The sequence below is a fragment of the Sesamum indicum genome, linkage group LG2 (genome assembly GCF_026168435.1).
Source record: "Sesamum indicum cultivar Baizhima isolate 11 linkage group LG2, ASM2616843v1, whole genome shotgun sequence".
NCBI lineage: Eukaryota > Viridiplantae > Streptophyta > Magnoliopsida > Lamiales > Pedaliaceae > Sesamum > Sesamum indicum.
In genome coordinates, this window is record NC_142658.1 from 4747810 (window position 1) to 4765168 (window position 17359).

At 34.2% G+C, this 17359-nt stretch overlaps 2 protein-coding genes and 2 long non-coding RNA genes across 4 annotated transcripts; all 4 read left to right on the forward strand.

Moving 5' to 3' along the window:
• The first annotated feature begins 953 nt into the window (after positions 1-953).
• LOC105179860 (bidirectional sugar transporter SWEET1) lies at positions 954-2843 on the forward strand. Its single transcript, XM_011103504.3, has 6 exons — positions 954-1107; positions 1192-1228; positions 1306-1401; positions 1490-1772; positions 1860-1979; positions 2407-2843. The coding sequence occupies exons 1-6, from the start codon at positions 1065-1067 to the stop codon at positions 2611-2613; spliced, it is 786 nt and encodes a 261-aa protein (XP_011101806.1). The 5' UTR covers positions 954-1064; the 3' UTR covers positions 2614-2843.
• A 6959-nt stretch (positions 2844-9802) lies between these two features.
• LOC105179868 (bidirectional sugar transporter SWEET1) lies at positions 9803-12400 on the forward strand. Its single transcript, XM_011103518.3, has 6 exons — positions 9803-10002; positions 10148-10184; positions 10594-10689; positions 11218-11497; positions 11742-11861; positions 12007-12400. The coding sequence occupies exons 1-6, from the start codon at positions 9966-9968 to the stop codon at positions 12175-12177; spliced, it is 741 nt and encodes a 246-aa protein (XP_011101820.1). The 5' UTR covers positions 9803-9965; the 3' UTR covers positions 12178-12400.
• Positions 12401-14638: 2238 nt separating this feature from the next.
• LOC148789131 (uncharacterized) lies at positions 14639-15234 on the forward strand. The gene is made up of 2 exons (XR_016064043.1): positions 14639-14829; positions 14914-15234. It is a non-coding gene; the product is annotated as an uncharacterized LOC148789131 (long non-coding RNA).
• A 394-nt stretch (positions 15235-15628) lies between these two features.
• LOC148789132 (uncharacterized) lies at positions 15629-16307 on the forward strand. Its single transcript, XR_016064082.1, has 2 exons — positions 15629-15947; positions 16032-16307. It is a non-coding gene; the product is annotated as an uncharacterized LOC148789132 (long non-coding RNA).
• Positions 16308-17359: the final 1052 nt, after the last annotated feature.

The following is a 17359-nucleotide window of genomic DNA, read 5'->3' on the forward strand; positions in this document are numbered from 1 at the left end:
CTTGTAACAAAATTGCATCAGCAAATCAAAGTGGACATAAAGTTGGTATCACCAAATGTACACACACACACACATATATATATACGCTCATGGCCTCCTCTTTTGTAAACTTTGGGTTAATTAATTCAGATTTTGTGCCATATCCCACATATAATTAAGTCATTAGCATTAATATTTAATTTCATAAATTTCGTTAATGATAGTAGAAATGAATGCTAAACATCTCACTTTTATCTGAAATTAGTTTAGTTTTAGTCGAAAAATTCAGAATTATACATTTTTTTATTGTAAAACATAGTTAATATCATGTAAATATATAATTCAATCGTACTTTCAAATAAGTACGTGTATACGAATTTAACCCAATAGTAACATAGACCAAAAATTTAAAATTAATACACCCATATTTACTTTTTTTTTTTTTCTTACTGAAAATTGAATACAAAAATTTTCCATTTAAGTTAATCAGCATTTTGTTCAATTCTAAAATAATGCCCGGACATGTGGGAGTTAAGTACGTAATTCTAATATATGTATATTTGATAAGTTGCTAAAAGATGCAATAGAAGCCCACAAGGAAATCGGGCTTACAAATAGCAATTTTACTGATTTTACCGGGAGAAGAAAACCAGGGTTTGAAGTAACCCAAACCGCACCCCATGCATTTATGGCTGGCCAGAAATTAAACAAGAGTCAGTAACAGACACTGTCGTCATGCACATTCAATTTCAATTTTGTTTCTCAGAAACACACACGGATATACATACACATATGTGTTAGAGAGAGAAAATAAAGGGCGGGTTTGATGAGGTGAAGTGAGAGAAAGTGACAGTGAGAAGAAGAAGAAGAAGACAGAGTTTGCATTACCCAAGAGGTGGTGTTGTGGATAAGGACGTAATCTGGCCATTTACTGCAAAAGCAATGTTAGTTTTGCTTCTCTTCTATTCTTCTATCCTATATATACCACCCCCCACCCCCCCACCTCTTCCTCCTCTTTCATCATCACCACCTTTCAATTATTTCTTTTTTTCTTCAACATATATAAATATTTATTCAAATTAAATATGAGCACAGGAAAAGCCCTGCATTTGGCGTTTGGAGTTTTTGGTATGTTTTATTTATTTTTTATTAATGTGTTGATGATCATATGTATATAATCATGTTCAAGAAAATTCTGATGATTTTCAACAGGAAATGCAACTGGTTTGTTTCTGTTCTTGTCCCCAGCGTAAGTACTTTTAATTTAATTTCTGCAGATATATATATGTATATAATTAATTAATAAACGTCGTTTTGAGATTAAAGGGTTACATTCAAGAGGATTGTCGCGAAAAAATCGACTCAACAGTTCTCCGGCATACCCTATGTCATGACCTTGCTCAACTGCTTGCTTGCAGCCTGGTAAGTAATTACTTACTTTTTCTTGAAAATGCAAATAAATTTTGATCTAATTTACTACTAACTGTTAATAATATATGAATGCATGCAGGTACGGTCTGCCGTTTATATCAAAGAACAACTTTCTAGTGTCTGCCATCAACGGCACCGGGGCAGTGATCGAGTCGGTTTACGTGCTGATTTTTCTCATATATGCAGCTAAGAAGGAGAAGGGCAAGATCGCGGGGCTTCTCCTTTGCATTCTTGCTATTTTTGCGACTATCGCTTTGGTGTCGGTTCTCGCCTTTACGAGCATGGCGAGGAGGCAGTTGCTTTGTGGGTTTGCAGCCACTGTGTTCTCCATTATCATGTATGCCTCGCCGTTGTCCGTCATGGTATATATGATCATCTTAATTTGCGTGATTGAATTCTTGATTGATTGGGTATGTGCGTGTGATTATGTGTTTATTTGGTGTGTGTAGAGGATGGTGATCAAGACGAAGAGTGTGGAGTATATGCCGTTCCTGTTGTCGCTCTTTGTATTCCTGTGTGGTACTTCCTGGTTTATCTATGGCCTCATCGGCAACGACAAGTTTCTTTATGTAAGTTGTTCAATTCCATCAACCTTTGTTTCTTCTTTGTCCATAAGTCCGCTCGTGTGCCTCCCATTTTCTATTCTAAATCTTATTATATTTTTAACGGGTTAAATGCAATTTTTTTTAAAAAAAATTACGTCCTGTATTTTAAAAATAAAGCAAATTATTCCTTTATCAATAAGGGTTTTTTTGCCCTCATTTTTTAAATCATAAGGAAATACTTTTTTTTTTTTTCACATAATGTTTCTTGCTCTTTTTTCATATACCGTAGGAGTAAATTGTATTTTACTCTATTTTCTATTTTATTTAATATATACAGACCATGTATATAAAAATATAAAAGTACATCGTAGAACACATATGATATATAAATATTAAATGAAATTCATAGAATATATAGTAAAATCTAAATGACATACTATGATATTTGCAGATTCCAAATGGATTTGGGTGTGTATTAGGAGCAATGCAGCTGATTTTATATGCTATTTACCGCAACAACAAAGGTGATGATGCTAAGAAACCTGCGTCCCCCACAGAGGGAAGCCTGGAAATGGGTGTTGCCATTGCCATTGCCAATGGCAAGCCTCACCACCAGAACCAACCCACTTATTTTCCTAATGACAACCCTAATTATTAATTAATTAATTTCCATTAAGAAAATTAATTTATCCTTTTTCTTTTTATTTTGGACTTTTTGTGTGTAATGGCAAGTGTAGATCATCTTGTTAAGATGAGGGTTCTAACGAATTGGGACGAGTCGATGGTCCGTTCAGGTATCTGTATCAACTTATATTATTAATTTATGTTGTTGGGCATAAAGACGAAAATAAATGTTTTATAATTTCGAAAGGTATTCCATTTTCTTAATTTCTTAGTGTGATATTTTAATTAGTTCAGAAGGTATTGCTAGAAAAATTGGATTGCTAACTTACAGTACTTGTCAATGAAATCTGATTTAGTTGGTGGATTAAGACCTTATGATCAAGAGGTCAATGTGTAGGTACCAATCTATTTTAATAGTATTGTTGGTTCTATTATAATAATAATTGATAACCGATACATATTAGTTCTTGATGATTGTTTCATAATTTAATAGGTAAATTACAACGACCTCCCATGATGTTGGCCATAATTACGAGTATACCTTCGTTGTCTGAAAAACTACAAATACCTCATACTGTTTGATGAAATTATGTAATCCTTGGATATATGTATATATCATCAACTTTGCCCTTACTATATTTTTTGCTTTTTAAAAAAAATTAAAAGTTTATAAAAAGTTCGAATGGGGTGAATCAACAAATTTTAAAAATTATAAAAAAAATTATCCACTTGGTTCATAAAAAAGTCACAAAATATTAAGAAATAAATAAAATTAAAATTCTTAATCCACATGGACATTTTAGTCAGTTCACCAAAAAAATAGATGGAAACCTAACGGATTGGGGTAATTGTTAGACGACCGTTTAAAATTAGGAAAATATTGATAATTTTTTTAAATAATAAGGGGGTGTTTATAATTATATCAAATCTCAGAAGTGGTAGTTGTAATTTATCCTAATTTAATTGTAATCAATTTACTTGAATAAAAAATAATAGACTTAACAGTCTGAGGAGTCGCGTTTAAGTATTGTGATTATGGGCCTAACCAAAGTGATGATTCTTGATGTTGGGCCTACTGTCCCTCCAGTCCAAAACCTATATCCTGAATAGACCTCAGAAAATCAAAGGCCTAAATTCATGCCCAAGCCCGAGGACCATTGCGTGGACATCTCATCATGTGAATAGTGAATATTTGTCATCGGGAAAAGTTAATTTGATCGAATTCGAATCAATTAGATGACAAGTATAATATATTTGTAGTGTAATTAATCTATAAAAAGAAGTAACAAATTACAAGGTAAATATATCACACTTGTTCAATAATTGGTTTGATTCGACCGAACTTAACATGAGTAAGAATTTTTTATTTGTCATCCATATTTTTATGAAATAACAATCATGAAATTTATTTATATAAACAAAAATATAAAGTATAGAAATTACAAAATGAAAGGTTGAGTTGTCAATATTGTTATAGAAAATATTGATAAGATAAAGTAGGATACTGTCAAAAAAAATTTATATGTGGTTGCTTGAATTATGGAAAATTCTAGCTCGAATTTGATTAAATTAAATTTAAATTAATAAAATGATAAGTGTAATACACATGTCGATGTGTAATTGGTGTACAATTTAGCAAAAAGTAACCAAATATATCATACTTATTTTGTGATTGATTTGGTCCAAAATTGCTTTAAATAAGAATTTTTTTTGATCTGTTGATATGGAAGTGGGCTAATAATTAATTCTAATTATAGTCTATACTCCAGAATAAATCGAGAAAACAATTTAAAAAAATCCGTTTAGGAAAACGGAAAGAGCAGGCAGTCCACCAACCTGGAGAAGTGTCCCCGTCTCTCTATCTCACACACCGCTGCAATAATAACAGTTATTACCTTATGCTCAAGGCACCCATGTGTCATTTCAACATTAATTAACAACTTCCACACTCCTACTCATAACACTTATCTCAATTATAAAATAATCGAGCTTCAAATTATACGGGATTGAATCTTCTATCATATTTTGATTACTCTCAGTATTATTTCATATGATTTGGATAGCAGGTCGTCAACTATTTCACGTTCTCAGAATGGTTTTGGGATCTGAGAAAAGAAAGTAGATCGTTAGGCTCGTTGGAAGATTCTCAACTAAAACCCTTCACTAAATTAGTGGAGTTCGAGATAGAAGGAAGAGGACAAATGCAAGTTGAGTATGATCTAAAGTGGGTTATGGGGTGCAATGAAATGTCTTACCATAAATGAATTATACATAAAGTATTTATAGTGTCTGAGTGGGTCCACTTGCATACTTGAGAGGTTCACTCGTATTTTACCACGTGTTGTCATCCTAGTCCAGTGACGTCATATAAATCAACAGTCTACAAGTGCGAGTCTTTAGGGTCTGGTCGGGTCGTGATCCAGACCTGATCGACAACCACAATAAGTGAGTTCTCTTGGTCGGCCCTGACCCGATATTCTAAGCCGTGGATATTGAATTTTCCTAGTATTCTTGTAATATTGTTTTATCTCGAGGGCATTTTTACTTTTTTCCATGGTTGTTCTCTTAATTTTTCATCAACATAAATTTGTGATTTTAAAATACCATTAAAAATCCTTCACTTAAAATCTGTCGTAAAGAGCAGTATTTATGATCGACTAACTAATTGTATTGAGACACACTAACCATCCATATATACTATAATGTGATAGTTGGTCATAGTTATCAATGCCAATTTGCTCACTTAATATACACATTTAGCTAACTTGAGCTTTGCATGCGTGTACGCACCTGGTGCCAAGGTCAAGGACTTTCTCATCTCATGCTTAACTCTTCAAAACTTTCACCAACTTTTTGCCAGCAATTAGCAAGAAATATTTGTTACGACATCATAAACCTGAATTTTTGACCGGACTCTAGTTATTGTCACGTTCCTACAAAATGTACATACACCGATTGCCTAACAAGTGTAGTTTGCGGGCTCTGCGGTGGCTTGAATTTCTACAAAAATTGTGTACCGAAACTGAAACGTCGTGGGGAAAATGGAAGCCATTGAACCTGGCTGCATTATTACCAGAAGAATTTTGATGTTCCGGGAGTTGAGAGGTTGAGGCCCGGCGGCTGCAAGATGAAGAAACTGGAATTGTGTATTGTAGTAGTTGATAAGCTTGATAGATCATAATTGAATGATCAGTGTCATAAATGCAGCTGATGACTATTTGTGGCTGAGTCGGACGCACGCTCACAACACACTCACGCGCAGACATGAGTACTTATATATTTCCCGCGACCGGTGGATTAGTTTCGGACCAAGTAAAGAGCCCTTGTCTCGAGGGCAGTGTCAATGCTGTATCTTCCCCAATTTCTTTGTTACAATCTTTTGATTGCGATTGTGCAATGTGTTTTCGTGTTGATCCATTGCATGCTGGAATAGCCGTACGTACCATGATATATCCATACTAAATTCTATCAACAAAATGAGATAGCAGTTCAAATACAAGGGTTCGTGTCTTTTTACGAGGCGGTCATGAGATTAAATTGATCTAAATACAAATTTGCTTATACTAGCAGATCTATAAATTTAAGTTGATGGGAAGAATTGTAATTCTTGTCGTCTGAATGTAAAAGGGGTGACATTTTTTTTACATTTTAATTTTGTTTGGCGTTGAAGAACAATACTTTGTTTTTTTAATAAACAATGGTATATGAAAGACATTCATCGCCAATTTAACCAAAAATGTCTCCAATTTGCAGGCGTAACATGCTATTTTCTGCCCAACTTACTAATTTATGACGATAAATGTTCTCAATATGACTGCCATTACAAAAATGAATTTCAAGTACACCAAACCTACTATTTCTTCGTATTTACACAACGAAAATTATAATTTTTCGGATATATGATTTCCAACTATGATCAAGAATTAGATGGTTAATTAATTTTTACTGCCACCAGATCTTATTTTTAATAATTTTACCTACCCTAGCTAGCTGCTTAATGGATCCTCTGCAGTGATGCATGAATGTATCCAAGAATAAAATAAAGAATGTGAAAAAAATAAATCTAATTCATTTGCTTATAGTTCCATGTGAACACAAATTGTCGCCCGATCGATTCAAATCTTGTTACGTCTCAGAATTCCCTTCCTGAAATCATCACCGACCATTTACGGAACTAATATAACCACAAAATATCATAAATTCAGTGGATTTAAATGTAGCAACAAGATCTTACTCGATTGATAAATTTATATAACAATTTTTCGGAGAACAACAAAACAATAATATTAATAAAATATATAGTAGACGTATTTGTGTAGATGTACGTATTAAAGTGGTCCTGTACGAGTAGAACCAAGAAAAAATTAGAAAAACAAGAGAGAAGGAAAATTTATTTTCCTGATGCATATTTGTTTGGACCACGTGTCGTATACTATGCTGCTACTTTTTTGGTGAATGGTGGGGATTTGGTGAATTAAGAATTAAATGATGCTAAATGTATATATACAGAGAGGGTGAATAGCAACTTACCCTATGTAATATTAAAAATGAGCACATTATCCTCTTATAAAAAAATGTAGCAATTCACCTCTCTTTCATTTTAAAAATCATAGGGGGGTAAATTGTTGTATTTTAAAAAATATAGGGAAGTATATCGCTATTTGTTTTTTCATAAGGGGGTAATTTGCTCATTTTCGATATCACAAAGAAATTGCTTGCATTTTCCCATATATATATATATATTATTTTTACCGTCATATGTTTTTGGTTTGGCCTTGTGCAATATTTGACCTTTGACATTATAGAAACAAGCAACTAAGAGAGAAATAATTATACAAACATCAATATGTAAAATTATAAATCCACACCTTCTTACGTGCAAAAACTTGTAAGTACATGCACCCATGAGATTAAATTGTAATGAAGTTGTTTTTCGGGGAGTGTATTTATAATATCTTAAAAAAATATAATGTAATACCTAATTTCATGTCTTAGTAAAAATGTGTCAAATTGAACATAAAAATACAAAAAAATAAAAAAAACATCCTTTTATTTAACAAAAAAATAAGCTGAAATGATTGACGTGAAGGAAGAAAAGGGAGAAGGGAGTAACTTCTAGTGGGTTCCAATCCATCACACATTTCATATTGCAATTCGACAATATAAAGTAGATTGTAGAGCATCACTTTAATTGAAAAAGTTACAACATTTGTACCTACGTAGGCCCTATTTGAGTTAATTGATGATAGATTGTTGATTAAACCAAACTTTTTGGTAATAGTACGCTAATTATTAGTTGTATTCATCATAAGGGCACGTTGGTTTCTTTAGCAGTTAAATTCATTTTGATTAAAAAAATATAAAAAAAAAATTCCTATAAAAAACAAAACATTTGCGGTGGCTAGTACCAGGATGATACAAGTGTTACTCATTTCAACATACACCTCCAGCTTTGAGTTTAACCGGGAAGGAATCTCATAAATTGTAAATAGTTGAAATTTGAATTTTTATATTAATTTTAATCAAGAGTAAATAATATTAATTTATTATTATTTTAAAATTATAATTATCTATAATGTAAATAATAGAGATGATTACATTATTTTCCTCTGAAATTTGGTGTAATTATACATAAACTCTTTATAATTTGAAAAATAACATTTAGTATTCTTGATATTTGTTTTCGTCTGGCCTTTAGCTCTATCTGTAGTCAATTATTTTTTATTTCTTGATATTAATAAAAAAAATTAAATAAAACATAATATTTATTCTCAATTGACTTATTAATGATGTATTACAGGTCAAACACATTTTCCTGACTAAATTAATCTTATAACAACAAAGATATGACTTTGTTTGGTTTCATTTTTGGGAGATTTTCGAGATGGGTTAAAACACATTCAATATCTACTTGCTTTTTTTCTTTTTTTATACTTTATTTGTGTGAATTTTTTGTTTTGAACTTTCTATATATAATATATATAAACACACAGATATATAAATATAATATAAAAAAGATATAATTTGACAATAAATAGTGATTTTCGTATTAAAAAATACAACATCAAACATACAACACATACACACACATATATATATATTAATATATATAAAAAAACATGATTTGACATGAACAGTAATTTCTGCTTCCCAAAATACAACATCAAGCATACAATACTTATTTTAAATTATTTTGAATCATCTCTAGAAATAAATCCATATATACACACTATCTCTAACACATACTTATTTATCTTTGTTTCTTTCTTTCTCTATCTCCACAAAACAAAACACCTAGAAAATAAATACAAACATTATGATACTTTATCACATTAATTAACGTACGAAGATATGTAAGAATGATTTAGTTGTCAAAAGATCTATTCGTCGTATAATAAATAAGTAATAAGTCAAGCGAAGGTAAATATAAATTTTTATCCGATTTTCTTTAATATCGACAAATTGAATGAATTTTGACTAATAAAAATACTTACTTGTAGATAAAAATAAATATTAAGATACTACGTATAATTTTTTTTTAAAAATCATAAGAGATTTGTATTTAATTACACCAGATTTAATGAGAATAAAGTGTAATTATCCCTAGATAATAATATATATTTCCCTTTTTTCTTAAGAAAAAAAATGAGGAAATTCAAGAATGGACTGGACTAGCTTTTTGGAACAGACTTTTCACCTACCTGCAAACTAACCGCTTTAGTAATTGCTAGAAAAAGGATACAAGAACTGCTGCTTCAGCCTGTTTGAAGGCACCTACTTCCTTCTAATGCAAATTTAACACCCAAGAATTCATTTTCATTTCACTGAAACCAAAACATGCAGAAAAACACACTATCCAAAGAGAGAAGAGAACTCATTGATATATTTTCAGATGACTAAATTTAAGTTTACCATCAAGTAATTATATTTACTGTACAATTTACATGCAAATATTAAAAGTAAGTGTTGTGTTTTATTATTCATTGGATGTGATAATGAAACCAGCAGAAATTTCCGTGTGTTCAACAGTGATGGAGAGTTTTGGTTGCAGAAGGTGACAAAGCAAAGTAGCAAATAGTTTTGATCAAAAGATAAAAAGAGTACAAAAATTTCAAATAATTACAGCCAAGCTGTAATTTTTCGCATTTTGTTGCTATGCCTGCTACTGTAACCCGACTTGTATCACGCTTCTTGCCTGCCCATTTTCTTGTATATATATGGGCTCTCCTCATCTTTCTGCTACACACACAAGGCCTTCTTGAAAAGTGGAAAAAACAGCTAGAAAATCTTCTTGTTTTCTTGTTCTTGGGGTGTTTCTTGATCAGGGTTTATCTTTCATTTGACACTCTCATTGCTGAGTTTGTGGGCTAACAAGACTGTGAAGATATGGAGAATACTCTACACTTTGTGTTTGGAATTTTTGGTGGGTGTTTTCTCTACTTTGTTAGTTCATATATGCTTTTGATTCTGTTGTTCTTCTTGGGTTTCCGATTTTCTGGTGTTATCTTTGAGTTCTTGCTGTGGTTTCTGAGGCTGGTTGATTTTCTGGTGTGTTTTTTCTCAAACAGGGAATGCCTTTGCTCTGTTTCTGTTCTTGGCACCATTGTGAGTTCTCTTCTCCCAATCTCCACAAGAATTCATCTGTCTGTTTGCTTTTGTTTCTTCCTCAAACATAACACACTGAACACAAAAATGATTAGCATTTCACTGTTTAGGATATCAAAATTGATGGGTTTTTCTCCTTAGTTCTTGTTATTAAAGGAAGAATTCTAAATAGGAAAACAAATCACAATGAGTTGTTGTTTTGAGTTAGCATACTCCTACTCTTTTTGTATATACGGTTCAACTTATCTTGAAAAGGATGAATGTTCACTTTTGTGGAAATCAAGAGGACATTGTTTGGCCCATTGTTGGAAGCAATCTTCTTTTGTTACTACTATTGTTAGTTCAAGAATCTTGTTTATCATCTCTACAAGGTTATTTGATATGTAATATAACATAATTTACCTAATAGGATTACTTTCAAGAGGATTGTGAAGAAGAGGTCCACAGAGCAGTTTTCTGGAATTCCCTATGTCATGACCTTACTCAACTGCTTGCTTTCTTGTTGGTGAGTTTCTTTAAATTTCTTCAATTATTTTAAGAATTCACGATGCCCTTTTCAATTCCAGACAGGCCAAACCTACACGTTCTTCCTCGGGGTCTTATTTTAATAGATTTATCCTGAGTTTTTGAACTGTATGATTTTAATTTGTCTTCTGGGTGTATGAGCATCCCTCTGTCGAACACTCAACTTGAAGCATAATGAACAATGGCTTCTAATTCTTACATACTGAGGATAGTATTACAAATAAGCTAAGGATTGTCAGAATGCAAAGCAATTTCACACTGTTTTCAGCTGTAGTTCTTCTCTTTCTGTATGTCCAAAAGTCACACATTTCATGAAAAACGTGGTACTTTGTCGTTGTACTAACTATGGTTTTTGCAAAAGGAACTCATATTAGGGCTTAATTATCTGTCATTTCCAGAAACAGTTAGTGTTAATCCTCCTGATTGTCGAGTCTATAATCTTGATACAGTAATTTGTTAGCTTCATATACATAATATGCTGAATTTTGCCTTGATGACTTTATAATAGGTATGGTCTGCCTTTTGTGTCTCCAAACAACCTGCTTGTGTCAACGATAAACGGAACAGGCGCTGCCATTGAATCCGTTTACGTGTTGATCTTTCTCATATTTGCACCAAAGAAAGAGAAGGGCAAGATTCTGGGACTGCTGTCTATTGTACTCGCCGTTTTTGCAACTGTTGTGTTTGTCTCTCTCTTTGCCCTCCATGGCAATGCCAGGAAGCTTTTCTGTGGAATTGCGGCCACCGTCTTTTCCATCATTATGTATGGTTCACCCTTGACAATCATAGTACGTCTCCAGCCCCTTCTTTAATGCATGTTTGCTATATCTATTAGTCTAAGATTTTCTGGTCTTGAACAATTTTAAATTTAACCCCCTTCAGAATTAAACTATAAGCATGAAGGAAATATTGCACATATTGCGCGTAAGGAAAAAGAGTGTGGGTCCTTAGTTCAAAACTTTAAAATTGTGTCTGCAATTATTTTGGTCTTGTGACATTTCTTACTCGTGATTTTGACATTAAAAACCGCAGAGGCTGGTGATCAAGACAAAAAGTGTGGAATTCATGCCGTTCTTCTTGTCCTTGTTTGTATTCTTGTGCGGTACATCATGGTTTGTCTTTGGCCTCCTTGGGAAGGACCCCTTTGTTGCTGTAAGTATATATTGGAAACAATGTAATCTCACATGACTTTCATCAGTTTCAGAGATATAAGTCACTTTATCATCATCTGTAAGTAAAAGAATGGCCAATTGATTTCGAATTCTGTCTTTTTTGTCACTGATCCAAAACGTTCCAGATTCCGAATGGATTTGGCTGTGGATTAGGAGCAGTGCAACTGATACTGTATGCCATATACCGTGATAACAAAGGCCAAAACAAGGGATCCCTGGAGATGGAGAAGACCAACAGCAAATCCCACCAAGAGAAGCCATCGAACAGTCTTCATTCTCAAGATGAACAAGTGTAGATGAGAGTCTCCAAGAACATCATCTCGACTGACTGTTGCCCGATTCCAGTTCATCTTGAACTTATCTGTTATGTGGAGATACTGCTTTTTAAGCCTTTTGTGCTCTCCTTTGACTGTAGGCCATGTTAATGATTCACTTGGGCCAACGATTTTCTATGCTAAGTTTGATAACACCATCATACTTGCTTTGGTTGAATGTCATTTTCAATTTCCTGTGGCTGAAGGTACCTGAAGCTGACATTTTGCTATCGATCTTCTTACGTCGTGGCTGTGACTTTAACGGGACGATTCACAACTTTTGTTTTGTAGTTATCCTGCTTTCTTATGTTATTGAATTAAGTGAAAAAAGTATGCATTCAAGAACAAGAGATGGATTTAGCCCTGAGGCCCACTATTAGAAGGTTATGGATATTAGCCTGACAGAGAATGGGTTCTTAGGAATGTGTCTTTTTCACTCTCTTTTATATAGCCAAACAGATTAGGATGCTGAAATCTGGCCTTAAAAATATTGGTGAAAGGGCTGTAGCTGTACTGTTGAGAAAGGCAATTCTGTTAAGAATTTGCTTCCTGTGTTCACGGTTGTATAATTAATGTCCTAATCTGAAGGACAAGTGCACAAGAAACATGCGAGTCGGTAGATAATGCTTTTTTCATTCCGCATTTTGTATAATTAATGTCCTCCCTGGAGTTTGTGTCTTGGATCGAATTTGGTTAAACGCAGACTAATTATATGACAATTATATTGTATTCATTGTGTGATTGGTGTGAACTTAACAAAACTATATACGGTGTCAGTGTACAATGAAACCAAGTACAGTGACAGGCTAATTATAGGAACACCCCTGAGATTTGGCCAAAACAAAGAGTGAAAATATTCTTGATTGCTTCATCTAGTAGTTTATAAGTTTAGCTGTGCTAGAAAACCTTGTGCACAATGTTAGAACCTTTGAAACTAAAACAGAGAGATTTGAAGTCATAGCTAAATCTATGAAACTATGCAGAAGGACAAGAACAAAGATTTGTCACACAACAAATGTGACAATCATACTAAAGTAACCAGGTTATCGATGAGGAAAGGAATATATATGTGGAATTCATAATCTTTTGAATTAATATTCGCTATCCGACAAAAGAATTGATTTGCATTTATATTGAGGTTAGTTTCAGATGAGGCAGAAATGGAAAGATGAATGCAGAACCTGAATCAAATAAAACAATGAAGCTCTTAGGTTTGGTAGTTCAGACATCACATCCTTGTCCTAAGATAGTTAGGATAAACCTATAGCAGCGCTAGCAGACACCTGCAGATCAGGCTGGAATATCGGAGACAAAGGAGGAGAGAGGTGGCCGGACGCCGACAAAAAAAAAAAGGGAAGACAAGACAGAAGAAACAAGGTAAGTTTTGCTAAGGGCTGGAATCCAATATTCTCTCTGCTGTCAGCTTCAACTTTGTACAAAAACATTGTTTTGTGTTCAAGTTTGCCAAGGATGCTGATGCTGTTGCCTATATTCTGACACAATTCATGAATGTCAACCTTCACAGTCTCAAGATGCTATGAAGTTGATACATTGCCACAATTCAGACATATGGATATTGCTCAACTCATCAGCACCGTCTAGAAATGAAGAACGTGTCACAAATGTTTCACTTTATGAATTGATTGTGGTTGTGGAGAACGATTCATTGAAGTATACGTGTAATGTGTGAAGCATTTAACTTCCGACATCTGTGATACCGGACACAATTCAAATTTATCGCTCAATAAATTCGCGCCTTCAGCCATTATATACTAATGGCTATGCGACAAACTAGCAGCTTTACTGATATAACGCGGAGAGTTATTGAATACAGCACAACTAACGAATGACTGGCAATTCCCTAATGTAGACAACAAATACCCAAAAACAGTTGGTTAGATTGTCCACAGGAATTACGCCAATTCCTAATTTAGATAAAAAGGTTAGCTTTACGGACAGAATACCGAAAGTGCAAGACTAATGTAGCACAGAAAATGGAAAAACTGTGTGAATTTTACTTTTAACTTCTGATCATTACTGAGAAATTTAGTCTAACTTAAACATATCAATGGGAACTTTTCTTTATGTTACAATCCACATAGTCTCCTCTGCAGTAGGTAATGTAGTCCACATAATGAGAAATTTTACACCTGGTAACAGTAGTTACTGCAGTAATGAGAAGCCCCATAAAACAAAGAAAACTAGCAGCCAAAAATGAGAAAAAGAAAAGGGAAAAAAGAAGTCAATGGAGGCTGAATTTGGAACAGATAAAACAAGGAAGATGTTGAAGTTGGTACTTCATACATCACATTCTTGTCCTGTGACAGTTGGGGATAAACCTTCAGTAACCACAGCAGACACCTGCAGATAAGGTGGAAGCTTAGAGATAAATGTGGCAGCAGGAGGAAAAGAGGAGAAAGAACAATGTGGGAAGGGCAAATCACTATAAATGTGTCAAAATCTCCTCCCCTCTCTCCCCTATATAATACACCCCTTCTGCCAACCTCAGAATAGTGAAGGAAAAGGACTATGAAACCAGACTTGGAAATAGAGGATATGTCGAGTCTGGGGAAAGACTTAGAGGCTGTTGAAGGTCTGAAGAACCTGAAAGGGAAAGAGACAACAGTGGCTTGGGTCTGTGACAATTGTTCTAAGTACAATTTCCATGCTTCTTTAACTTCATATTGCTTCTAAAACTTTTAACTACTTTGGTTTCAGGAAGTTGCCAATGCTGCTGGGGTACTGGCTCGGTTGCACTTGGGGAGTGCCTTTGATTCGGGTCTGGTTGATGGTTCCAGCAAGAAAACTGAAGATATATGCAACAAGAAAGAAGACCCCTCAGTGTCAAAAACTGGACAAGCATCAGGAAAGGGCAAAAGTCCGGCTTAAGTTGCAGCAAGCTCGGGCAGTTTGCCCCTCTATGATAAAGCAAGGATGGTGTAAGAAACTGTGTAGCTGGACCAGAAGACATGCATTTTCTGGCCATTATGAATAATGAATGATGCGGTGTTGAATGATAGCATTTGCAAGTTGCCTGGATTTGATCTTTCATTCCTCAAAAATGTGATATTGTTCAATAACATACAATCTAGAGATGTGACAAAGTGCATTAAGATAAGATAAAATGGGGAAGTATGAATGGCCTAATTAAAGTGTTACTTAATCTAACTTCCCCTGAAATCCCAAAGCAGCAGGCTAATGGACTCCATACAATGTTTTGTGAATCAACGTTGCACGTAGCAGTTAGAATGGCTGAATTACTGAACTAACCCCCATGTAAAGCTGTAAAAGGAAGAATCTCTGTCATAATTAGGGATCAAAGTCAATGCAGAAACTGAACCAAATAAAGACAGAATTTGAATCAGGTAAAACAAGGCTGGAGGGTCTCATGCATCACCTTCTTGTCCTGAGATAGTTAGGGATAGACCTTCAGACACTTGCATGTGAGGTGGAAGCTGTTAGTGGATGGAGAAGAAATGTGGCGAAACAATGACAACATCAAAAGAGAAGAGTAAGAAGCAAGAAATGTGGGAGTGGCACATCACAGTGCATGTGTCAATTCCTCTCCTAACTCCTCTCCCTATTTAATTCCACACACACAGACACACACACACACACCTCATTCATCATATTCAGTAAGAAAAAGTCTCTTCTCAACCGATCTAAAAATGCAGAAGCTGAGGCTTCAGAGGGAGAACTCCATGCCTGTTCATCTTCTTGACAAGATGATGAAGGAGGTACAAGCAGCTAAGGTCTCTAATCCTTGTCACCAAACTTATTCTGAATTCTCCAACTCCCATCTTATTTTAAATTGAAGTACTTGTTCATGTGATCAGGAAGGGAAATGCAGTTCCTTCCAAGTTTCCTCTGGGCCTAATTCTACTGAGGATGCCTGCTCCACCAAGAAGACAGGTGAGATAATTACTGAGAAAGAAGATCCTCCAAAAGCACCAGTCACGGCAGAAAAGAATCAGGCTTAAGTTTCAAAGCAGTGAATGGAGCTTTCCTGTGTATGCTACAATAAATAAAGAGTCAATGGGAGTAAATTGCATACACAGCTACCATGGCCTAAATTATGAATAAATGAACGGCTCGATGTTGCCTTGGCATTATATTCTCATCTTGCAATTTTTACTTAATCTCTTTGCTGATTTTCCCATTTTACTCCAACTTAGACTGCTCCAAGATCCTGCCCTGTCCTCAAATATGTAGTATATTGATATTATTCAGTAACTGATATACCATCTAATTTATTGATAACTGCACCTCACAAATTGATTGCAGAAGCAGAGACTCACGCATCCAAGTTTACATGCATTGTGCCGAGTATATTACTCCATGCCTCATTATACCGACACATGGAGCAAGGCAGAAATTTCAGATTCTATGATCTTGCTTCATCATTACTACAAACTCATCGCTATCCGACAAAGTATTGCCGCTATGTATATAATGACAAAGTTTTCAAATTAATCCCAGCATACAAGTATCTAACAAAAAGTGGGAAAGTTGTTAGAATCAACAAATTAACCTTTTATGTTGATGAAAATCCTATCAACTACAGTGTGTGCCGGATTCTATATCCATGGGAGAGAGGGAGAGAGAGAAAGGAAGTATCAAAGTATAAAGAAACTTAACACTTTGGCATTGACAAAGGTATGTGAAAAGTGAAGTATCATGAAAGAACATTTGCCATATTTATAAGACCGTGCAAGATTTGTGCATGTCATATGATATTTAGGGATAAACTTGAATAAATATTTGCCATGCTTGTCCATTTTTTCATCTTCTTACTTGGTCACATAATATATTATCATTCTTAAATTTAAGTACCTAGCTTCACATATCTATGGAACTTGAATTCGCAACCTTTTATTTCTTCAAATACCAAAACATAAATGAAAAAGTATTCTTGTTGTATTATATAATTCGAATATTAGTTGAATCAACAAAACAATACAATCTAACGAAAATCTAACTTAAGAAGACTAGAAAAACATAATTTGAATCAGATAAAACAAGGAAGCTACAACTTCTACTCAAGAAATTAGAGTTGCAATAATCTCATAATGCATGTGAGAATTAACTTGGAAGAATAGATATGGTGGCCTTAATGCACACTTGCATGTAAGGTGGAAGCTTGAAGAAATAGGAGAGCAAAGAG

Excerpts from the sequence above, each read along its gene's own strand:
- LOC105179860 (XM_011103504.3), top strand. The coding sequence starts at position 1,065 with ATGAGCACAGGAAAAGCCCTGCATTTGGCGTTTGGAGTTTTTG. Across the intron at positions 1,402-1,489 it reads AACTGCTTGCTTGCAGCCTG|GTACGGTCTGCCGTTTATAT; the intron begins GTAAGTAATTAC and ends GAATGCATGCAG. Across the intron at positions 1,773-1,859 it reads CCTCGCCGTTGTCCGTCATG|AGGATGGTGATCAAGACGAA; the intron begins GTATATATGATC and ends TGGTGTGTGTAG.
- LOC105179868 (XM_011103518.3), top strand. The coding sequence starts at position 9,966 with ATGGAGAATACTCTACACTTTGTGTTTGGAATTTTTG. Across the intron at positions 10,003-10,147 it reads CTTTGTGTTTGGAATTTTTG|GGAATGCCTTTGCTCTGTTT; the intron begins GTGGGTGTTTTC and ends TTTCTCAAACAG. Across the intron at positions 11,498-11,741 it reads GTTCACCCTTGACAATCATA|AGGCTGGTGATCAAGACAAA; the intron begins GTACGTCTCCAG and ends TAAAAACCGCAG.